Consider the following 25,550-nt stretch of genomic DNA (forward strand, 5'->3'; position numbering starts at 1 on the left):
AGGTGTTAAATTTACCTTTTTATCATTAATGTTTCATTAAGATTAGAATAGGACTTTGTCATCGACTTCAACTACCAAACTTCCTTGCACACTTTCCCTTGTTCAGTTAATTAGCACCAATTGTCATACTATTCCCATGAGGGAATGCAAATTTAAATAAGAAAGAAAATTCGCTAAGCATTATGGTAGTAGGAGTCAAATGACACCATTATGCAAACGTCATATTCATTTTAGTTGAGAAATCGTCAAAAAAACTGACGCATTTCCGGCAGTCTGTGTTTTACAACCATCACTTCCCGTACGGGGCTCTTTCGTGAGGCTCCCTTCCCATGCACTACCACTACATTCTATATTTACAACATACAACACTCAACTCACATGTTGCTTTTTACGGAGGGAGGAAACTGGAGATCCCAGAGAAAACCCTCGTGGCAAGGGATCGAACACTGCATTAAACGAATTCAACTCATATATGATCCAGTCCGAGCCTGGGCTGGAATCCGGACCACGACGGTGAGAGGCGAGCAGTAAACCACTACGGCACCCATGCCACGAAGAAATTCGTTCGTATTCTGTGCCCAGGGAAGACAGAAACATGTTTTCTGCGCGCATGTTTTCCTCGATGTTTCCCAGTTTAGCCACATGCGAAACATTGCTGCGTGCAACAAATTTTGCTTCCAAAACGCAAAAAATGTTTTTGCTGTGCGGCAGAAGCATTTCACGTTTCCAAGACGCATGGAAACATTGTTTCCCGATGTTTCCTGACAGTTTTGCCACCTTAGGAAACATTTAGGGAAACATGTTTCCTCGTTTAGCCAGGGCCTTACAACAAACGAATGTAAATATATTCTCTTGTTACAACCAAACAGTTTTGTCATTAATAATTGTTCCTCGTCATCTTGAAGCAGGAAATTGTAATTGCTGAGAATAATAAAAACATTAAAATTGTCCGTGTGCCAACTCAACATTATTGTCTCAAAAAAAATCGGAAAAAAATTTAGAGAGCAGCAAACTCCTAGCTCTTCGGCTTTTCAAGGAAGCCAGTTCAATGTCAGCGCTACTGCAAACGTGCTGTACGCCAACATATTTTCTACCACAGTTCAGCCGAAAATGCTGCCAAAAAATTCTAATAAACATTCCTTGAGAGTCGTGAGGTTTCTTGAACATTGTTATTGAGCCTCCAATTTGATTTTCTCAATTTTCTCCAGTGTTTGCACCAGTTTTATTCCCTTTTCTACATAGTTTCCTTCTTCGTTTTTCCCAACGCTTTCCCTCAGAGCCATGGAATACATTCGCTTTGCTCTTTCCAGTTCGTGAACGTTTAACTCTTTATTTTTTCCCTTCTTAGTGTTCCAAAACTTCACTATTTCTTTCAGTACGTAGTTAAGTCTTCCCTCTAGGATTGGAATAAGGATTTTCAGCTCATTTAGGTATTCCGAACTCAATTCTTGAGAGTTTTTATCGGTATTTAAAACCGTTGTATTTTCTTCGCCTGGCTTTCGTCTTTCGTCAACGTCTGTCGTACTCTTCTCTGCTTTAGAATTTCTTCTCCTATTTTTCTTTTGTTCTTCTTCCATTACAACGTTTGCCGCTTCGTCTTCAGAATGTTTTATCTTTTCGATACAATTTTTTTTCATTTTCTAATCCTTTTAATCGAGCTTCACTCTCAATCAATGCTGAATTTTCTTCATCATTTTCACTGACGTTCACGAATTTCTTCCCTTCGATATTCTTCTCAAAATTCTCTCCCTTTCTGGCAGTCAAAACTTCTAGCGCTTTTCTAGATTCGAGAACAAAATCAAGAGCAGTCTGTAGAATTTTGACCGAAGCAGCAGAGCCACTACCGTGAAGAGAGACCTGATGTTCACAAAGTGCTACGCGTTCAAGGTGAATTCTAATCCATTCGCATGGGAAAGTACTGGCTTTTAAATAAGTGCAAGCCTTGGAGTAGTGTAGTTCTGCCAGAGAGCGTACCTTCTTTCTGTCTTGGTCTAGGGTCTAAGTGAAACATAAAGATAAGTTTTCGAATAAGATTCCATGACCCAGTCTTGGCAAGTGATAAAGATTAGAAAGATGTCAGAAAACTTTGGACGCAATGTTGAACCATTTTCATATATTTTGAGAATTATAAATGAGATCATTTTCCCAGCAGTCATATAAAATCCAGCCCCCTTCTCTTAGGGAATCACTAGGATATTCTAGTAAGCCCAGGAAAGGATGACTATCTATCCCCAAAGAGAAAATAAACATTGAACTTAGCGACTCAGAAAAGGAACAGATGCCCAATTGTTTTCTTCTCATTCCCAGGATGACTAGGCGAAGCAGATGAAAAGAATTCCTTCACCATCATAATCATAATCATAATCATCATCATTATAATCATCATCATCATCATCACCATCATTATCTTTAACATCATCATTACATCCTCATCGCTATCAACATCATACATCATACATCATCGTCATAACCATCACCATCATTCACATTGTCATCATGATCATAGTCTTCAACATCATCATCATCATCCGGAAGTAGTGAACCCCCCTCCCCCATATACCGTAGTAGCTAGGGGAGGGGTGGTCTAAATTCCTGAATACCCACTTAAGAATGTAGGGGGAGGGGTGGTCTAAATTCCTGAATACCCCCTTAAGAATGTAGGGGGAGGGGAGGTTGGAATGTAGAACAGGGTCAAAGTACGAAAATTCCAATCACCAAGGCGGGAATTTGAAATATGAAATATGAAAACATATTTTTATGGAGAGAAAAGTTTAAAAGCCCGATCAAAATCAGCAGAATCACTTGCTCATCACCTTCGTCGGAAAAACCCCACTTGCACTATAATCCATCCAGCCAGATTACGGATAGATTAGTTAACATGTCATCTGGAAAAGTAATACAAATAGGAGACCGTGGATACGTTATTTTTGTGAAGGATGTTCGAAGGGAGAAAAAAATATGTATCCGCAAACAGAAGAAAGATTTATCGAGCGGGAAGACGGTTCTAACTAGTTCAGGAGTGTCTTTGACTTTAGACGAATGGACATCACTCAAATCGGCAATTGAAACAGTGGATACGGAGTTAGTGAACAATGAGACAACTACTGCATCCAGTCAGTCCAAAACCACCGATCCTCATCAGGAGCCAACGTTTCCTGGATCCATTCAAACCCTTCCGGATGATGGCAGTGCGCAAAATTACGAGGCACAAGGAAAAGATTATTTACCAAGAATTTTCACCACTTCTGAACTGGACACTATTTTTAATGCGCTCGGTCCGGAAATGGAACTGACAACAAGGGAACAGCAAAGTGGATTAGCTACTGGACAGCAGCAAGTACCCAGTTGGGGATCTCGAATGTACTATTATCCGCCGTCATAGAAAATAATTATACCAAAGACATATTGTTTTGGATTTGCTGTAGCATTTATTGAAAAGTGAAATAAAATATTTTGTTTCTTACAAATGAAGTTGGTGTCATAATTAATGTACATGTTTGATATGATTTCGAGCTCTAACATTGCAGTGTTGACAGGCACCATCAGTTTTACCTGTCGAATAGTATGTACGTTTCTATTAACTGGCAATGAGGTCAACTAGATTTAGGCTTTCAGGCCAGGTACAGGAGCAATTCCAGAAATTACCACCACAATACGGGCATGTCGTAAAATATTCAGGGCAAATAAAGCAGTTTGGTATTTCCACTGTGTGAGAGCAGTCAGAGTACTTTTTTCCACAGCGATCGTGCACCAAAGGAACTTCGACGATATGGCCACAACTTAGAGTGCGAAACCCTTTGGACGTATTCATTGATTGTGTAAGGTGCTTTATCAGATACGTGTTCGGTTAGTTTCTGACTAAAACCAGAATCAGGATACTTTTCCTCCTCTCTGTCCAAAATACAATAACAATGACCTTAATGGGAATCGAACCCATAACCTGATCTGGAGTCAGACGTGATAACCATTACACCACAAGGTCCTCTGTGATTTCGTATAGTCAAGATTGGTTAATATACTCCTGTAAGCATACCGAACGAAGTATTTTTATTGTTCATGGGATTATGAGATTAGTTATTGAATATTATTGCTTAGTTACTGTCTAACATACATATATTCTACCTAGAATTTTCAATCGAAAGATGAAATGCAGCTCTAAGCAACAGTCAAAACTAAACCGATCTCTGTTCCATCCAGCTTATTGTAGATAAGATTAAGCCGGTGAAAGTGACGACACCCTCTTGTACTCCATAGAATACCAAGCTAATCTCGTACACATTACACAAACCATGGCTTTCTTTGGCTTTATTTTATTTTATTTCATTTTTTTGTCATGACTGTGATGTGTCATGCGTATTTACTATTGAATTCAACTGAACAAACAACCAGCCTTTTTGACACAAATTATCAGTTTGTTCTCTCGTCCTAATTCATCGTTAACCATCCTTTTGATTTCCCATGACTTCGCTCCTTTTTGTCTTTGGTTTTTGTTTTGAAAAAGGTTGCACCCTGTTTTACTTTAGTGTCTGCAAGTCTCTGCACCCTGTATTGTCTTGGTTGCGAAAACTCATACTCTCTGCCTTGTACATGCGTCAAGTTTTTGTCATTGTTATCATCAGTTTTGGCACTAATTGGATTCAAAACGAATTTTACTTTCGGTTGCAATTTAGCCTCTTGTAGATACTTTCTCCGATGATCGCTATCCAGCAAATGAACATCCGACAGATGGTTCGCTAATCTCACGAGATATTTTGCACCACATCCTGCAATCGGGCAGTCTCGACAAACTCGTTTAACCATGTTTACAGTTCAGGAAGAGTTAACTAAAATGACTTTATTTTTCCTAATTTTGGTTTATATATGGCCTGCAGCCAGGCCAAAAAGGCCATACCCAGGCCAAAAAGGCCAAAACCAGGCCAATCTCGCAGAAAAGGACAAAAAGGCCATGGACAACAGTGACGTTATTTTCTAAGAATTGACTGATTGACACCTGACTCCAGATCACAAGGTTGTTGCTTCAAATTATCCAAAACAATTAAGACAAAAAAAAAAAGCTTCGACGTACACTGCGAGTAGAGATTCTTTTCATGAGTCCTTAGGAGTATTTAATGTGAAGGAGCAGCCTGAGAGCATAAGGAGCAGCAGGGAGCATATGAGGAGCAGTTAAGGAGCAGGTTGAGAGTAGTTCAGGGAGGACATAAATTGCGGCAAACTTTGAAAGGAAAATCATTTAGTATTAGATCCCTTAGAGGACACGTTACCCAAGCAGTGTTATTATTGTGGCAAGACATTCTCCACAGGGGTCAATCTAAGACGTCACTTGGACAATCATATTTGCAAAATGAACGATATAGAGGAAAATGAATCAACATATGATGAAGAGACGTCAAGCGAAGAAGTTGAAGAAGACAGGGAAGTAGACACAAGTGAATCAGAGTCATATGATGGTCCTGATGATGACGATGATGAGCCTGAAGAAGACTGCTGGTCAGTGTTGATAAAAGAAACCATGGACCGACACGAGATTGAATTAGAAACTCTGGAAAACCAGTACATGGAAAAAGGCGAATCGAAAGCAGCGGCTGAAGTGCTTGCATACAACAAAATGATCCCTGCATTTCAAAACGAGCTGAGAAACGTACTGTTGGAAAAATTGGTATGGATCCGCGCGTTAAGAAGGGATGCGTATTATTGTAAAATAATGAGAACCCGACGAGATTTACTGGACACTGGTGATTACGACTGGATGGAAGCAACCCAGGTTGCTATTGATCAACGTAAATTTCTCTTGAACAATTTATTCACCACACAACATCTACAAACACAAACGGACGAATCAGAAGACATGGAATAAGAATCTGTAACAAGAAATATAATAATAGTTTGTTATTACGGATAAGACCCTAGTTGACAGGTAAAACTGATGGTGCCTGTCAACACTGCAATGTTAGAGCTCGAAATCATATCAAACATGTACATTAATTATGACACCAACTTCATTTGTAAGAAACAAAATATTTTATTTCACTTTTCAATAAATGCTACAGCAAATCCAAAACAATATGTCTTTGGTATAATTATTTTCTATGACGGCGGATAATAGTACATTCGAGATCCCCAACTGGGTACTTGCTGCTGTCCAGTAGCTAATCCACTTTGCTGTTCCCTTGTTGTCAGTTCCATTTCCGGACCGAGCGCATTAAAAATAGTGTCCAGTTCAGAAGTGGTGAAAATTCTTGGTAAATAATCTTTTCCTTGTGCCTCGTAATTTTGCGCACTGCCATCATCCGGAAGGGTTTGAATGGATCCAGGAAACGTTGGCTCCTGATGAGGATCGGTGGTTTTGGACTGACTGGATGCAGTAGTTGTCTCATTGTTCACTAACTCCGTATCCACTGTTTCAATTGCCGATTTGAGTGATGTCCATTCGTCTAAAGTCAAAGACACTCCTGAACTAGTTAGAACCGTCTTCCCGCTCGATAAATCTTTCTTCTGTTTGCGGATACATATTTTTTTCTCCCTTCGAACATCCTTCACAAAAATAACGTATCCACGGTCTCCTATTTGTATTACTTTTCCAGATGACATGTTAACTAATCTATCCGTAATCTGGCTGGATGGATTATAGTGCAAGTGGGGTTTTTCCGACGAAGGTGATGAGCAAGTGATTCTGCTGATTTTGATCGGGCTTTTAAACTTTTCTCTCCATAAAAATATGTTTTCATATTTCATATTTCAAATTCCCGCCTTGGTGATTGGAATTTTCGTACTTTGACCCTGTTCTACATTCCAACCTCCCCTCCCCCTACATTCTTAAGGGGGTATTCAGGAATTTAGACCACCCCTCCCCCTACATTCTTAAGTGGGTATTCAGGAATTTAGACCACCCCTCCCCTAGCTACTACGGTATATGGGGGAGGGGGGTTCACTACTTCCTTATCATCATCATCATCACCATCATCATCATTATTGTCGTTATCATCATTACCATCAATATCATCATTACCATCGTCATCGTCACCATTACCATCATCATCATCATCATCGTCATCATCGTCATCATCATCACCATCACCATCACCACCATCATCACAATCATCATCACCATCATTATCACCATCATTATCACCATCACCACCATCATCACCACCATCATCACCATCATCATCACCATTATCACCATCATTATCACCACCATCACCATTATCACCATCATCATCCCCATCATCATCATCACCATCGTCATTTCACTCAGTAAATCTGTATAAGTTAGGCTTACTGAATACTTAAACAAAATAATGAATAGAAAACTAAAACCTCACCTCGTTTCTGTAGGCATTATGATAAAGAGAAGCCAATCTATGATGAATGGAACCAAGCCTTCTGTCAAGATCTTCAGGAGACTGAGGACGAATGTTTACCACTGACCCTTTGCCTGTGGGCTCGCATAACTTCAAAGCCTTCATCATCATTTCTGTTATCTCTTTCTCGGCCTTTAATCCAAGAAAATATCGGTCTATGGATTTTCCTAAAATATGTCAGGGGGAGGGGTGTGGGTCGGGGAAAATGTCAACAGCAAGTTATACCTACCCCACCCCCCAATATACAGATTTAAATAATTTAAAGGTTAAAATGAGACGTCTTTACCTCTTGCTGAGACAGGACCGACAAAGGCGGATAATCTTGCAGTAATGTTGCCATGGTGAAGTATGCGCCAGATAATTCCCACGTGACTGCGTCCCAGACCTCGGCACATACTTTCCTCTCGGCTAAACTCTGCAGAGCTCGGTTGTAAAACTCGATAGCCTGTAGTGTAATATCAAGTTATCCGTAAACTGGTAAGACTTTCCTGAGGGGGGAGGGGGAGGGGTGCGAGATCTGCACACATGCTACCCACAATGTAACTACACAGGGGGCAGAGGGGAAGCACACAACACGCGCGCGCACTTTCAGTTGCGTCATTCCTATTCAAAATAACGACATTTGTAAAAAAAATTCAAAAATAATAATAATAAATAAATTACATTTATAAAGCGCAGATTAAAAATGACATTTGTATTTTATGAAAGAAATAAAAAAATTGCTTGCCGTGCTGTGTGCAGTTATAAAGCACTTAGGGATTGGCAGAACACGGGAGAAGTGTCGAGAAGCACTCCGTTATATGCCATGCTTCTCCTGGCTTAGGATTCTCTCGTGTTTTGCCAACCCCCGCGTGCTTTATAACTGCACACAGAACGCGCGCGCGTTTTCTATTTCTTCAATATACATAGTAAGTAAGATAGTCAAAATTGTTTAATGTGACTGCCTACTTTTGGAAAAAATCTTAAACATTTTTAAAACTTTGATTTTCCGAATTGAATTTTATTGCTGATTCCAAATCTGGAAAGAAAAATTGGGTCTCCCGTGCAAAATTTGAGGGTTTTGCTCTGTTGAAACTCAAAACGCGTATGGTTCTCCGCGGTTTTTGAGCGCGCGCACATCGTGGGCTCAAATCGAACGTTCAAAAATAGGTAGTCACTTTAAAGGATTGTACGATTCGTGAAAATAGCCCATATATCAATCGGCACAAATTTAGGACTTTTCATCTCCTTGGTTTTTTTTTATGAGGTATAAATTTACAAAGTTTTCACCTGTTTATAGAAGGTCTTTTCTTCTGAAGAGAACTCGGCCTGTGAAGGTCTGTCTGTCCGTACCGCTTGCGCGCACAACCTCATTAAGCGTCCGGTATTGGAATGCAACAGTGCTAGGTTGGCTCTAATTAAAGAAAAGACAACATTAATATTATGTTGGGGACTGGATAAATTCATAATAATGGACTGGGTGAAGGTCTTGTCTTTTAGCTGACTCGACTAGCCTCCACAAGCAAATCAATTTGACTAACATAAGTGAATAAGGTACATTCTGGTCTAGCTTGGGTACAAACATCTTTTGTTCATCATGCCTTATACGGTGTTGATCAAAGCTAGACCAGGGATAGGGAACAAGGTGCATTCTGGTCTAGCTAGGGTACAAACATCTTTCGTTCATCATGCCTTATTTGGTGTTATTTTTACCCAAGCTAGACCAGGATGCACCTTGTTCCCTATCCCACATCTAGCTTTGATCAACACCATATAAGGCATGATAAGCAAAGCGGTATTTTTACCCAAGCTAGTCCAGGATGCACCTTGTTCCCTATCCCAGGTCTAGCTTTGATCAACACCATATAAGGCATGATAAGCAAAAGATGCTTGTACCCAAGCTAGACCAGGATGCACCTTGTTCCTTATCCCAGGTCTAGCTTTGATCAACACCATATAAGGCATGATAAGCAAAAGATGTTTGTACCCAAGCTAGACCAGAATGCACCCATCCCTGCATGCATCATGCATAATACATGAAGAGAATCTTATTTTCTTGGAAGAATGAGTAACCGTTATGCAAATGACCTACTTGTCATTAATAGTTTCAAAAGCTTTAACCCCACTCTCAAAGAAGAGGAAACTCTTCTTCCACATGTCTCTCTGCTTGGCAAGTCCTTCGCCATTTCCTAGCATCATCGCGGCACGATTCATGAAGAAAACACCCAACTCGTTCTTGACGTTGCCGACGCGACGAGCCAAACTAATGTACTCTTCTTCTTTGGTTTGTTTGCCCGTCATGTCTAGCGCAGCTGTGTAGAAGTCAGCACTGTTGGATAAATCAGACGTAGAAAATAAGAACTCCAGGTTAACATTTTGTTTGCGCGAGTTAGTCTTAAAGTTCAAAGGTTCAAAGGTTTTTATTTTCAACTCAAAATTAGAAGTAAAAATAAATAAATACTTTGAATAAATAGTTGAAGATTGCAGGAATAAAACCCTGTGTTAATACAAAGGACCCTGCAGCCCTTAGAAGGTGACAAGTATGTGTAACAGCAGATGTAATAGCAAAGTTAACAACATTTGAACAAAAAGTCTCAATATTGTGTAGAATATTCATGTGTTTCAGTGAAGGAAAGCCATTGAAAGGACCTGAAATAACCTATGGGGTGATCTATGTCAGGTCATGGCTAACTCAGAGATAGAACCCTGAAACAACCTCTGGGGTGATCTAAGTCAGGGCATGGCTAACTCACAGATAGAACCCTGAAACAACCTCTGGGGTGATCTATGTCAGGTCATGGCTAACTCAGAGATAGAACCCTGAAACAACCTCTGGGCTGATCTAAGTCAGGGCATGGCTAACTCAGAGATAGAACCCTGAAACAACCTCTGGGCTGATCTAAGTCAGGGCATGGCTAACTCACAGATAGAACCCTAAAACAACCTCTGGGCTGATCTAAGTCAGGGCATGGCTAACTCACAGATCAAACCCTAAAACAACCTCTGGACTGATCTAAGTCAGGGCACGGCTAACTCACAGATCAAACCCTAAAACAACCTCTGGGCTGATCTAAGTCAGGGCATGGCTAACTCACAGATAGAACCCTGAAACAACCTCTGGGCTGATCTAAGTCAGGGCATGGCTAACTCACAGATCAAACCCTAAAACAACCTCTGGACTGATCTAAGTCAGGGCACGGCTAACTCACAGATCAAACCCTAAAACAACCTCTGGGCTGATCTAAGTCAGGGCATGGCTAACTCACAGATCAAACCCTAAAACAACCTCTGGACTGATCTAAGTCAGGGCACGGCTAACTCACAGATCAAACCCTAAAAACAACCTCTGGGCTGATCAAAAGCACGGATATCTCACAGATCGAATTGGAATTTAGGTTTTGGGGAGGGAGAAAAAGTCTCGAATCGTGGGAGAGACATAACAAACTCTACGTGATGCCGAGTCAAAGAGTCGAACCCGAGACTTCAGAGGTGAGAGGTAGTGAATACAAACCACAATACCTGGTAATGAGGTTGTCTTCAACCACAGATTTAAATTCCACTTTAAAAATCCCTGTTTTGTCACAAACGAACTCCTTCGTCGCGGCAGAAATAGCCTTATCATCGCGCGACCTTTGCAGAAATTCATCATGATGAACCTCTAAATTCTCCCCACTTTTCGCCAGCATCAAATACGAGTCTGCACATGCGCAAAGTATTGACCGCATCAACTCGTTGTCTTCTTCACTTTTGTTGGTCCCACATGGCTTGTAAGCTTCGAGACACTCAAGAGAAAGCTTGCAAAATCTTAATGCTCGTCCGAATTTACCCTTCGTGTTGGCTAAGCAGGCCATTGAGTGGTAAACAGACGTTGCCTTTCTTATTAAAAGACCTTTGGATTGCGCCCTCCAGTGAACCGGTTTGACGAGAAGTAACGGGTTTTGATTACACTCGTCCGAACTACGTGACGACGATGGACGTGAGGAACCGGGTTCTAGAGCAGTCAGCCGACGAACTGAGAAAGACTGGGGTCCTGGTCGGCCATGGGAGCCCTGTGGTAGATTGTTACCATGACTACGATCGTCCTTGCTGGTTGTGCTGTCCATTTCAACAGCTTCTTCGTCCGTGGCCAGGCCAAGCTTCAGACAACGAAGTCCCTAGTTATGAATAACAATATCCAATAATTAAATAATAATAAATATTCAGTCGTTGTTTCTTCTACTGAAGAAATAAAAACGCGCGCGCGTGCTGTGTGCAGTCATAAAACGCGCGCGCGTGCTATGTGCAGTCATAAAACGTGCGCGCGTGATGTGTGCAGTCATAAAACGTGCGCGCGTGCTATGTGCAGTTATAAAGCACGCGGGGATAAGTGTTTTGCCAATCCCCAAGTGCTTTATAACTCCACACAGCAAGCAAGGTTTTTGTTTCTTTTATAAAATGCAAAGGGCGCTGCGTGCTGTGTGTTCTCATAAAGCACGCGCTCCTAACCAATCAGAATTCAAGATTTATAACAGTTATTTTATAAATATATTTATCATTTTCCGAGCTTTCGGATCTTAGATTCATCATCAGAGAACAAACTAAACGACTAAACTTCAAAGCGCACGTCCTATCATAGTTACCCAGTTATGTTCTTTCTTACATCTTACCTCCACAATATACGATAGCGCCCTTTTACACCTTATTTCCACATTATTGGTGATGGTCTTGGCAATCTAAAGGAATAATGACAGACAAGATCAGTAGAGTCATTCCATATTCCTGTAATCTCCAGACTTCTGAGTTATGGCTTTGGTCGTTGGTCGTTGACTCATATCGTCGAGGTTTTAGATGGATGATAGCCAAGATACAAAACTACGTGCCCACGTGGTCGCAGAAGAATGAAGGGCGCTCTAATGAGTCCTAATCAAATACTGTATGAGACCTTATTCGCTGTTGTGCAATGATTACCTATTTTAGGCCACGTGTCATTCCCTTGATAAAAAGATTGTTTGAATTGTACATATTCATGTGTTGTTTGTACGTATTAGATTAGGCCAGGTCCGGGGACCCTGTGTAGAATAAGTAGTTAGGGCCTGGAGCGAGGGTGAGAAGGAATTGGTCGCTTATCGTGCAAGAAGCGTGTTGTCGTTTAAAATAAAAGGAAGCCAAATCACTCGTATCGTTTTCGTTCCAACATGTGTCTTCTCAAAGACACAAAGAAATGATACCCTAGAGAATAACACGTAGTCTGTAATAGAAAACACTGCATCGCCACGAATTAGGTCTATTAACGAGTGTTAATACCTGTCTGATGTCATCTTGGTACATCCCTGGGGTTGAAAGCTCACCCACCTCAAGTGACTGAAACAAACAAAAAGAGACACCTTCAATCAGTTGCATTATGAAAGGGACAGGTAGGTATGGTAGTGTCCGTTGTACTTGCATAGCTTGTTTTCAGTAGCGGTAGTGGTGGTGGTAGTGATGGTGGTAGTGGTAGTGGTAGTGGTAGCGGTAGTGATGGTGGTAGCGGTAGTGGTAGTGGTAGTGGTAGTGGTAGCGGTAGTGATGGTGGTAGCGGTAGTGGTGGTGGTGGTGGTGATGGTGGTAGTGGTAGTGGTAGCGGTAGTGATGGTGGTAGCGGTAGTGGTGGTGGTGGTGGTGGTGGCGGTGGCGGTAGTGGTAGCAGAAGCAGCAGTGGTAGTGGTAGTCATTGACATTGCATGGTATTATACCACATATTATATCAATACTCTTGTTATCATACCCCTCTATGAGCCATAACATCTACAGGTGCGGTCTGTATCTCATGTCGCTCTGGTGAAAGATCTTCCTGCGAAGCGTGCTTTGAATCGCTTGTCTTATCCAACGATGACATGGTGTGTATATTATCGGGACTAAACAAGCTTGATAAAAGAATATTTGCTGATGTCATGATCTGAAGATAAAAACCGATAACATGTTATGATGGGTAGCAAGGTTGGCGTAATGGTAAAACGTTCAACTTCTACCACTGTGAGTACTAAAGGTTAAGTCGCGGGTTTGATGTCGTACCATGTACTTGGTTTAAAGACGGTACCATATTTTTATCACTCATACGAAAACTGCTCTAGTGAATGAAATGGTAGTGTGTATTAGTGAATGTTTTCCAATTACAGACGACGTGTCATTCCCTGGAGTATCGTTTCTTTGTTTAACGGTTGCGCATGAAAAGATATGAATATGGATACAATTCAAACGAAGAATCTTATGGTGCTGACACACGGTGCAGCATTGCACACAACATTGCAAGCAACAAATTTGAATCGGGGTGACACACATTGCAACGAAATCACGCAATATCGCTTGTGTCAGTCTGCTATGTTAAGATGTTTGGTCAGTAGTTTTAAATTTGCTGCAAGCTGATTGGCTGGAAATTTCAAAACGTTGTATGTAGTGTTGAAGCCATGTTCACATGATGAAATTCTTGCGCGCAATGTTGCAAGAGTAGAGCGCGATTCAACTTCAGATCTGTTGCATGCAACGTTGCACCGTGTGTCAGAACCTTTATTCTCAAGGGAATGACAAGGGAATGACACGTGAAGGTAAAAGTGGACAGGGGCCAGTATTCATACTGAATTAGCTTGTCTACTTTATTGAAGAAAAAAATCGTATTGGAATGTGACACTTATTAGCTGACTTATACCCAGCTTCTTGAATAATATTGGGCCATATTTACCACAGGCAGCCCAATAGTTACCTCTGGGAATTGCTGATCATCTAGCAGCCCCATACAGCTATCTAGGAGAAGCTTGACAATAGACTGATCTCTGTTAACAAAAACAAACGAATAAAAGGGTAAGATTCAATGCATATTCTGCATTTTAGTGTCTAGTCGTTCTAGTGCTGCTATAATACACCTTTCTCATAAATGGCCGCCAAACGCGGTTGGGACTAGGGACAATTGAATAGAAGCAAGGCCACAAAGGCCTTATTAGTAAATAAAGTCTGCTCAGAACACAAAAGATCCCAACCGCGTTCGGCGGCCAACCTTTGGAACCACAGTAGTGAAAGACGACGCGTTAGCAGCGTACGCCACTCATATCTCGCAACATCGATTGCCTGCAACACTGCGCACAATGTTGCACCGTGTGTCCGTAGCTTATAGTTAAGGTAATTCCCTTGTTTTGCGCATGTAACTAAAAGCATGAAACTAATAATAAAATTTGGGCATGTTGAAAACCAATTTTTCAGTCATCCAATGATTTTCGTACTCACGTACCCTGCATCTAGTGAGTCTTGCTTCATCATGTTCTTAGCGACTCTGTAACAGACAACTCAACTGTTATTCTAAATAGGATATGTTATGAAGCTCAAGAAAGTAACTTATAAAAGGTATATCAGGGCTGTAAATTATTTGAAAATCGGCCACATTCGAGATATTAAAAATCTGAGGCCCCCCGGATTATAATGTTCAAAATTGCATCAAATCTCCAAAGGATCAATAGATATAGTGATATAGAGCCGATTCATTTTTTACAGCCATGGGGGGAGGGGTTGGTGGGATTTAGGGGGGGAGGGCACGTAAAAGACTGGCATTTAAGGGGTTTCTTATTTGCATTTGGGGTTTCGAAGGTTTCCTATATCAAACAATATGATTTACCTGTAGAATAACATGCCCACAGGAACAGTAAAGGGATTCTGGTATTTCTCGGCATTCTACACAAAAACAGAATGAGATTGACATACTGAAAAGATACTTGGCAGAGCATCAGACAACAACATCAACATCGATGTCATCACCACACAAGGACTGCAGAAAAACTTTAAAAACAGGCTAAGATTGGAAAATATAAGGGAGTAGCATGGGATAAGAAAAAAAAAAGTGGGGGGGGGCTATAGCCACACCCTACTTCATCCCCTCATCTCTGTGGTCACTGCCATAATGATAATCATCATTATCAGCATTAACATTATCATCACCTATCTATTCCATGGATAAGGTAAAAACTGGGTCAAGTTGGCATTGCAGTACATTCGGGGGGGGGGTGATGGGTCAAGTTGGCATTGCAGTGCATTATGTGATGTTTTGGGGGACAAAATAAACGTCATCGTGGAATTATATCCCCTAAAACAGCCCACAAATGCACTGCAATGCCAACTTGACCCATCACCCCCCCCCCCCCCCCGAATGTACTGCAATGCCAACTTGACCCCCTCTCCCCCCATGCACTGCAATGCCAACTTGACCCTTCCCCCTGACCTTGGAATAGCTAATTAGAGCATTTAAAGTCCGGGGTCCAAGATTTGTGTATTTAAAAAATAACCTCATCAGCTCACACCCATTATGTTTACAAATCATTCTTCATAACCGATTCAGTAGCACCTCACCTGGTCACAGATGGATGTTAGATCATACAGTTTCACTACTTCACTGTCACTAGCTGAAAATTTCACCAAAAAAATGGAGAAAAAATATTATTAGTTTCAACTAAACAGACGGAGAAGTTTTTGACTTATCAAAACCAAGCAATACCTTTGAACAGCCAGTACGTGTGTCCTTCCTGGGTGCAGTTGGACTTCATGAACGACAACACGTTCTGCGCAATGTCCTTCACGACCTGAAACAGTAGTAAAACACCTCAAATTTACATCACCAATGAAGTAAAATAATGAAATGGACCCTTCTTAAAATAGCGCAGCGCACTGAGTCTAAAAATAGCTTAAAGATTCGGACAAACATTGCATTCTGTTTAACCGCTACGAGGATTATACGAATCGATTTTATTATTTTTACTTAAAGTTACAATAATAACCCATGTAAACTAAGATCAACTGCGATCGGCTGTGAAAATTATCTGCTGAAAGTAAACTTGTAAGTTTGTTTGTCCGAATTTCGCCTTTGTCTTCGTTTTTATAACGTCACGGTTGCGCTGCGCTATTGTCTTGAATGCAAGGCTAACGTCAAAATACGAAAGAAATGTCACAAATTCCATCGAGGAAAAGTGTGATTTCTTTTGTAATTTCTTTTTAGTCTGGCATCCAAATTCTTTTTGAAAAAAGCCCATTATAAGCAACCATATCTGTTAGGCTTTTCATTTACCTTGGGTGAAAAACTGCTTCCTTCGAGCTGAGGAAGTTCCTCTGTCTTGAACAAATCATAATACTGGAATGAAAAAAAAACATACACTTGAGTGAGCTGGTACAAGTTATTCATCCCTCCCTTTCTCCCTCCCTCCCTCCCTCCCTCCCTCCCTCCCTCATCCGTCCGTCCGTCCGTCCGTTCATAAGCTGATGTTACCTGGACAAGTCCATCTAGATGATAACACATTGCTACTTCAGGGACATTACACATTAGGTTGTCTAACCAGTAGTCCAGTCCTGTCAGTACGTTGATTGGCTTTCCACAGTCCCTACAAATTGATTATTAAATTGGACGTCATATACTACGTACCTACATAGCGGTGGGGTGGGATGGGATGGGATAGAAAAGGACGGATAGGATGGGATGGAATAGCATAGACAATTGAGGTGGATGAATAAATACAATTGGAAAGAGGTATGAATGGATGGGTAGGATAAGATGGTGGATAGGTGGGCAGATCGATTAGATACAATTGGAAAGATAGATACATAAATGAATGAATGGGATGGATGGATGGACAGACGGACGGACGGACGGACGGACAGATGGATGGATGGATGGATAAATATGGATAGATGGATGAAAATAGGGATATAATGGAATGAATGGGATGGGATGGGTGTAAGAATGAATGGGTGGGTGGGTAAAAGATAGATAGACTTACAGAAACAAAAGGTGGATACATATATACAATTCCATACCTACCTAAGTCTCAAACTAACCGCTGGATACTTTCCACCACCAAATATAGGCACATTAGACCCCACTAACATGTGAAGATCTTCAAACGTCCACAGTATGTTTCTTTGAAATGATGACATCTGATGAGGCTTTAGCAACGAAAAAAAATGGAAAATAAATACCTATGGTCAAGTCTATACACTCCTCTGACTCTCCCCACCCCTTGGACATTGCAATCCCCCTCCATGGGGGAGGTATGTTTTTTTTCTGGTACTACAAAATGTACCCTCCTCAGACCCTCCCCACCCCTTGGAATTTCCAATCCCCCTCTGTGGGGAAGGTATGGATATTTTCTGGAACTACACAATATACCCTCCTCAGACCCCACCCTCCATGGGGGAGATATGGATAGTTTCCGGAAGTCTGTGAAATTTGAACGCATTTTGTCAAAAAGAACCAGAGTTTTTTTACATTCTTTGTAAATTTTTGACACACTTGAAAGCCAATCATTCTGGTTCTTTTCGTCCAATTATGTTCAAATTTCCCAGACTTACTAATGTTGAGATGCTCTCTCAAATAACAAAAGGATTTTTTCTAATGAGATTAAATTTCAAAACCTGTCCCAGTCTCTTGCTCGTCTCTAAAGTGGCCTATTCTTCAACGTTGAAAGGTATGGATTATTTTCTGGTACTGCAGGCTGCATAGCAGCGCTTTGAAGAGGGCAGCGGAAAAGAGGACCACTACACAGGCTACTGGTACTACATAATATATCCTCCTCAGACTTTCCTTAAGAAATCCAGGAATCCGGGTTCTCCAGTTTTCCTCCGTCCTCAAAAATCAACTTCTAAATTCCAATTGGAATTACAGTGGATGAAGAGCCACTCTGTGGCTCTGTGCCACTGCTAAATCCTATTTACTTTAGTAAGAACACTTTCTGGTTCTACAACATCCCCATGGAAAGTAGATGGTTTTGGATGCCTTTCTTTACCTCCGGTAAAACATCTTCTTCATTTGCCGGAAACACATTCAACCTTTCCTTGCATGATGGAGGAATAGGTTCTCTGGCTGGCTTTGACTCTGATTCTTTCCCACGGCTTTTCTCATTTTCTTTCAGTGTAGTCTTTTCCTCTGTTCTTGTTGGATGTTCCTCTTTTCCAGGTTGTCTTGCTGGTATAGGGCTTGGCTTGGAATCAGTTGTTGGTGAAGAATCACTGAAGGAGCCATTAACCCCATGTTCTTCTTCATTTCGTTGAATACTGTTGAAAAAGCCAGAAATACTCCAGTTTCAAGTTGTCTGTTGCTCAGGGTTAGACTCGATTTTGTGCAAGATATTAAAAATTGTGTGCAGAATTTTAAATCAGGTTGGAAAACTCATTAATAATGCATGAAGGAAACACAATAGAAATCATAACCATAAACTTTAACTTGGATTTTCTCTATCAAACTTGGTTCATTTTGTAAAACATTCAGTACAATATGAGAGCATACATCATCAGTTTTTTAAGCCGTTTAATAAACTCGCAGATCATGTTTTATCAGGTGTAAAAACACTCCTGCGAGTTTATAAAACAGTACTTCACAAATTCATAAATAATTAATGAGCATTTAAACCTATCAGGTTCTTTAAATCCATCGCGTGCATGGATCTTTATACCTGATAATAGTTCAACATGGATATCTTTATATAAAGATTTTGAAATCTTTATAAAGGACCAAAAGAGTACAAGAGCATGTCATGAATAAGGACCCTAAATGCTCATTAATTATCCATGAATTTTTGAAGTCATTCAATGAACTCAAAGACAGTGTTTTATCACATCTAAAGACACTTGGCTATGCCTCGTGCTTTTAAACCCCATTAAACTCATCACACGTAGATGATAGTGTTGGTGTAGCGTACAAACTGCGTAAGCTAGCGTTAGCGATATGAGATAGCGCATAGCGTTAGCGAAATTGGATAGCACGTGGCGTTAGCAAAATTGGATAGCACCCGATGCAAGCTTCGTCCCCAGATACCATCTGTTCATCATTCATCTCATTGCGTGAGACATTAATTTGCTTATCAGATGGCCGCGAAGCTATAGCCTTTTGATGACAGATACTTGCGATAACAGGCAACTTAGTTCAAGTCTAACTTTGCTTAAATATTTTATTTAACCACATTAAAACACTCCTGCTCATTTATCAAACTATACTAAAAAACAACAGTGTTTACCTGTAATGGAGAAACTTGGAAAAGATGTTTTTCTGCTTTGCTTCATCCTTGTTCTTCTTTCTTTTAAAATCGCTATCCTACAATACGATGTAGTCAACTGGTAAGCTAAACTAAGGTGTTGTCTAAAAGCACCAAAATTTAAAACTATCAAGTTCGCTGTATAGTTTTTTAATTTTTGGATTTGCGAGTATTGATATGTTTACTGATTTGTCTGTTAGTAGTCTTCCTTTTAGTCCTATATCGTTACCTTTGGTATTCCTCTTTGTTCACAGTAGAAGTCATAAAGCCATCTCAAACCTGAGGAGTTTTTAGTCTGGTAAAATTAAAAGATGCTGTTAAAAAGGCTCATCTCAAAAATCCTCCCAGAAGCTATTGTTCTGAACTAAGTAGCTACTGAGGAGTTTTTAGTCTGGAAAATTTCAAACATGCTGTTAACAAGGCTCATCTCAAAAATCCTCCCAGAAGCTATTGTTCTGAACTAAGTAGCTACTGAGGAGTTTTTAGTCTGGAAAATTTCAAACATGCTGTTAACAAGGCTCATCTCAAAAATCCTCCCAGAAGCTATTGTTCTGAACTAAGTAGCTACTGACTAGCCTTATGTTGGGGTGAAAGCATAAAAGCATTTTCACATATATGAGAGGATAGTCAATCCAGTACAATAGTTATTCAAATTGTTCATCATATTTTGATTCAATGACAGTATAACTTCCTATTATCATCAATATACAAGGCCAAACAACAAACTGCCCTCTTGAAAACGTGCGGCCAGCGGGCAAAAATGGATTTTGGCGGGCCACAAAGCAGCCCGCCAAAGATTCAACTCCAAAAGTCTCGTACAGCAACTTTGAAAATCTGCTTAACTTGGCCTAGTATATTGATGATAAGTATATGTAATAGGACTCCATACTGTCCAATTAAGAAATAATTGGCAAGAAAAATTCTGAGGACTTCCAAAATTGGATGAGGCCGAGGATTTTTTTTTTTTCGAGTCTAATTATTTTCTGATTGGGGAGCATGAAATCCCATTACCTATTAATTATATAGCTGCCTAATTAATCCCATATCAACAAGACCTGTCCAATTATGAAAATATGGGATTAATGAGAAGCTGTATAATTATGATAATAACATGACTTTGGTTGAACATATTGTTCATTTGTGGCCCTTGCAGCAACATTAATTTTACACCCTCACTACGCTCGGGCGCAAATGATGCTACTCGGGCCACAAATAAACAATTTGCCCTCTAAAAGTCATGTTATTGTCCTAGTATCTCTTCTTCTTCTCTTTTTTCTTCCATCCACCTTCCCTTCCATATTATTTTCTTGTGCTTTCAATCACTTTTCCTTCACTTCTCCTTTCTCTCTTTCTTATTTTCTTCTCTTCTCCTTCTTTCCCCTTCCCTTTTTCTCTTTTCTTTTCCCCATTTCTTCTCTTCAGCTACATAGATAGACAAACTTTATTTAATCACGCTAACATATACAACAACTTAAGCTGATTTTCAATATGGGAGTGCATATAAAAATCTTAATTATGATATTATATAAATTGTACAATTATATGAAAGGCATTTATTAATTTACAAGTTAAAAATCTATGTAAGGCCAAGGGATAAGAGTTTGTTTTGGAATGAAGCTAGGGACTAGCTGCATACATCACTAGGTAAAGAATTCCATGATCTGGCACCATCATAATTGAAAATGTTTTTTAAGAACTCATGTAAATAATAAGTACTAGTGGCTGCATACGATTTCCTAAATATTTTCATAAGCTTGCTGGGTGCAAGAGAATGAGACATTTTAGACATTAGCTCAGCCTTGATTTGGGCTCTACCATCGGCCAGTCTTTTTTCATTTTCTTTCTCTCTTCTTCTTCTTGTTCTTCTCATCTACTTCCTATTTCCTCTATTCTTTCATTTTTCCCATTTTCTCCCTCTTCCTTCCTTTTACCTCTTTCTTTCTTCATTTTTCATTTCAATTCAATGATCCTTCCATCTTCTTTTCCTTATACCTTTATTCTCATTTTTAAAATTATAATCCTTCTCCTTTTTCCATTTTCATCCCACTGCTCTCTCTCCTCTGCCTTTATCTCAGCTCCACCACCCCACCATACCCCAACCCATCCCACTCCACCCTACTCCACCCTACTCCACCCCACCTCTACTTGCTTAAATCTTCAAAACAGCATTTAAGGAATATAAAACACGTGCGCATATCTCTATACTGTGATATAAACACTCTGGGAGCTGCAGAGCACGAGAGAAGCAAGCTTAGGAACACAAGGCATAGCCAAGAGTTTCTCTTGCTTCTCGAGTGCTCTACAGCTCCTAGGGTGTTTATACCACAATACAAAAAAATAAGCAAGTGTTTTATATTGCTTTTATAAAATATTTTTGAAGGAGTGAGCGTGTCTCTGTTCTCTGATATAAACATGGTAGCCAGCCAATCAGCTCGTGGGTTGTGTTTCAAATATTTTATAAATAAGTATAAAAAAGAAGAACAAACCGACCTGTGAAACATAAGTTAATATTGCAGGTAAATCCAAATCATCCAGTAACAGGGTCTTGCCTATTCGGTGCACTACAAGGCTCAGCTCTGCTTTGCTAGGAATATGTAATAGACTCAACGTCAGCAAGGTGTCCACTATAGGGTGTGCATAGGGTGTGTATATCTCATGGGCTATTGATGCGCAAACCTTTCAGGCTGCGGGTCTAATTGCTTAAATAGACAGATAAAATTTCTCATTCACCTGTAAGCCATCTTCAATAATTTTTTAATGTTCTGAAATAAAAAAATATGGCAATTTTAATGGCAACACAAATTCTCCTAAAGACTGGTTAAAGATGTTGGACAATAAATTAAACCTACCTCTGCATCTGAGATGACATCAACATCACCAATGTTATCCAGAAAGGTGTGTGCTATACCAAAACTGAGGGACGAAATGATACACAATTTAATGTTTTATTATATAGCAAGATATGACTGCATGTTTATTGACCATAAGTAAATGCTTACAACATAATTGTGTCCAAGTTGTATTCATAAATAATTAATACCCTTATCCTTTGGTACATTTTCAATGCATATGCTAATTTGATAATTGCCCTATTTCATAATGGTGTCACATCAATCATGGTCACTGGAGGGGGATGGAATGACAACAACACATCTTAAATCACAATGAAATTTGGTTTATGAGCTTGTGAAGGTCAGAACTGAACTAAATATTATGATAAATATCTCGAAAGAAGAGAATTAAGCTTAAATTTAGCCTAATTTTCTATCATTTTAGCCCATGTAAACAAACCGTGACATCATCATGAAATAGGGCAATTCCACGTGTGATTACATCTAATAATTAGCATATTCATAGTAAAGTTTGTATGGTATGGTGTTTACATGATATTCATGTGACCTGATTTCTTATATCAGAATGGATTGGATTCTCATTAATTATTCATTTGTTTTTAAAAGTCATGTCGTAAAGTCAATAATTTTATAGCAAGTATAAAAAATTCTTCTTCGTTTGCACATTATATCATCACAGCCATGTTGGTGCCATTTAACAAAAGATTTCTCATTGGCATCCTTTGTTAATGGCACCACAATGGCTGCCACTCTCTTGGGAATGCTTGCAACCCATCAATAGAAGAATATTTTTTCCATGGCTTCTAGCTATAATCATTATTATTTTGGTCAGAGTCAGAGAGTGAACGGCAAATAGGTGAGGTTGGTAATGACATCACCAGAGTGACTACCACCCTTCTATTAAAATTACCCCGGGGAGCCCACTGAACCCTGACCCTGTTCCAGAGTAAAATCGCTGAAATTCATACCCTGTTCAAGAGCAAGATCGCTGAAAATCTTAACCTGTTCCAGTATTGTGAAAATGGATACCCTGTTCCAGAGAGAGGAGAGTGTGATTTCATATACCCTTACCAGAGCGAACGCAATTTCATATACCGTTCCAGAAAACCATACCCTGTTTGGTGGCATGTACCCGTATAGCGAATATAGGGGAGTACCCCCCCTTTCCCCCGGGAAAATTACCCTCTTAAATCCATGGAAGAAATCTCTTGGGAACCTAGGATACCTGGTCTTGAACCTGATGCTCTTATCATGGCTAAATATATCTGTGAATATTAGCAAATAATTTCTTTTTAATACCTTGAAAATTCAAGTGGATTCCTGTTGGTGGGAAACGTATTTGAAAACCTGCCGTCTCTAAGCCAGTTTGCAGGGGCAATATTCAGATCAGTATCCTACATAGAACAATAATAGATTGAAATAGATAAAATTAACAATATCATACAAAAAAAATTGTCTAAATAGCTTTGAAAAGGAAAAAATAAGTTAAAATTTAAAAAAATTAGAATAGAGTGCAAACAATATATCCGTGAAATATTAGTAATACTAACTTACACTATTTTATGCTAACTCTATTGTTTTCTTTTGTAACACTATTTTGAAGAATTTAGTAATTAGTGTTTCACGGATATATTGTTTGCCCTCTAACAAAAAGTTAAATTTAAACTCGTTTTTATCTTGTTTTAAATTTCTCTGTCAATAATATGTATTTTAAATATAATTTTTTTCCCTATGATTTTTGTTTCAAATACCTCGACTTTAAATTTAACAGCTTTGTAAGATTATTTGATGAATGAAATATTAGTTTTATACGTAATTTTATATATTTGATACGTACCTGTTGCAGTTTAGCGTATGGAAGAACCGGTAACTGGGCTTCATACTTCACAATAGCTGTAGAACTAACATTAGTCTTTTCATCCTTCCATAAATACAAAAGAAACTTATTTAAGAAAATTAATATAACGTTAAAAAACATTGCTTTAATATAAGGACCATAGGACAGGACCCTACTGAAAATCGCTTTTGCGAGTAGGTCTCCTGGATAAATTTATTATCATTATTATTATTATTATTATAAATTCAAGCGTTTAATATTCCAACCTTGTCTTTTTCTTCATGTTTTACAGTCGGTGTAAAACTGCTCTCGCGATGTTTTTCGGTCTTTTCCATAATATATTTGTTTCTCTTTAGCTTATTATACTTTTTTATGGGCTATAGCAGAGTGTAAAAGCCTTTTTTACTCGATAATGCGTTAAAAATAAGAGACATTTGAGGTTCTCCTGAATATAAATCGTCCGCCATTTTGTCTTAATGTAGATACCGCTGTACAAAAGTTTTGTTTATCTAGGTCTAATAAAATAGGATTAGTAAGAATACGCAGGTGATTATAGAAAATCTCGCGCGCTGATTGGTCGAGAAACTCACACTATCACACGATAATCACCTCGAGAGAAAATCCAAAATGGCGGTCAGCCGCTTTGTTGCTGTTACCGGAAAAAAATGCCTTTTATCTTCTTTTTTATTTTTTGAAAGAATCACCTGTGTATTTATACTAAAGCAATTATTTGCCTCAGGCTCAGTGATTATTGAGGAATATTTACCTCGCCGCTCGAAGACTCGCGTCTCGGTAAATATTCCCCGATAATCACTTCGCCTTAGCCGCTATTAGCATCGTCACGCAACACTTACTCCCCTACTTAGGCGTGACGACACTAATTCCGATGCTAGCCTGCGTAGCGGTAGTCTCCCCCACAGCCGCTTTCAGTGTCGTCACGCAACGCTTTTTCCCTGAGCTACTCAGGGGAGAAAGCGTTGCGTGACGACACTGAAAGCGGCTGTGGGGGAGACTAGCGTAGCGGTGTCACAGGGATTTGTGTTCCCCCGAGTTATGTGTTCCCCCAAACACTGGACACTAGTGTTTTGTGTTCCCCCCTCCCCTCCCTATGAAACATCTTTTGACACGATTCTCTCCCCCAGGTCAAGGATGCTCTATAAATGATTGGTTTTTGGTTTACAAACCGGTTAAATCTTAGAATTTTCTTCAAATCTAAATTCAACGAAAGATTTTTAAAAATCATGGAAGCTTCACAGTATGATAATCTTTTTAACTATTTATCCCGAAAGGAACATCCTACTGATTTTGTGAAGTTCTCGCTCGAAATAATTGGGCACGAAGAAACTCACTAGCATCGCGTAGTATGGTACGTAGAAAAAGGAGGGGAAAAGAGAGTTGGTAATCAGAGGACGTGAAGAGAAGCAGAGGGTCTTTGAGGAGTGTCCTTCATCTGTTTTTGGCGGCCATGTAGGGCTAGATATACATCAAAGAAATTTTGCATATGAAT

The 25,550-nt window shown here is 39.7% G+C and overlaps 1 protein-coding gene and 1 non-coding gene across 2 annotated transcripts; both read right to left on the minus strand.

Moving 5' to 3' along the window:
- Nucleotides 1-214: 214 nt before the first annotated feature.
- LOC148912155 (erythroid differentiation-related factor 1-like) lies at nt 215-24,400 on the minus strand. Its single transcript, XM_089027976.1, is given in 27 exon segments — nt 215-1,629; nt 1,631-1,998; nt 7,323-7,493; nt 7,648-7,806; nt 8,631-8,754; nt 9,433-9,669; nt 10,860-11,494; nt 11,987-12,052; nt 12,624-12,680; nt 13,084-13,254; nt 14,056-14,125; nt 14,578-14,619; nt 14,959-15,014; nt 15,687-15,739; nt 15,832-15,916; nt 16,399-16,461; nt 16,597-16,708; nt 17,146-17,270; nt 18,110-18,377; nt 19,337-19,413; nt 19,584-19,649; nt 21,845-21,938; nt 22,085-22,116; nt 22,204-22,267; nt 23,506-23,600; nt 24,044-24,127; nt 24,310-24,400. Coding segments are annotated over 27 exon segments (3,903 nt in total). The 5' UTR covers nt 24,379-24,400; the 3' UTR covers nt 215-1,169.
- Trnaw-cca (transfer RNA tryptophan (anticodon CCA)) lies at nt 3,913-3,982 on the minus strand. Its single transcript has one exon. It is a non-coding gene; the product is annotated as a tRNA-Trp (tRNA).
- Nucleotides 24,401-25,550: the final 1,150 nt, after the last annotated feature.

The sequence above is a fragment of the Actinia tenebrosa genome, unplaced genomic scaffold (assembly GCF_029948245.1).
Source record: "Actinia tenebrosa isolate PJP-AT-01 unplaced genomic scaffold, QUT_ActTen_1.0 PGA_scaffold12__29_contigs__length_12842862, whole genome shotgun sequence".
Classification (NCBI taxonomy): domain Eukaryota; kingdom Metazoa; phylum Cnidaria; class Anthozoa; order Actiniaria; family Actiniidae; genus Actinia; species Actinia tenebrosa.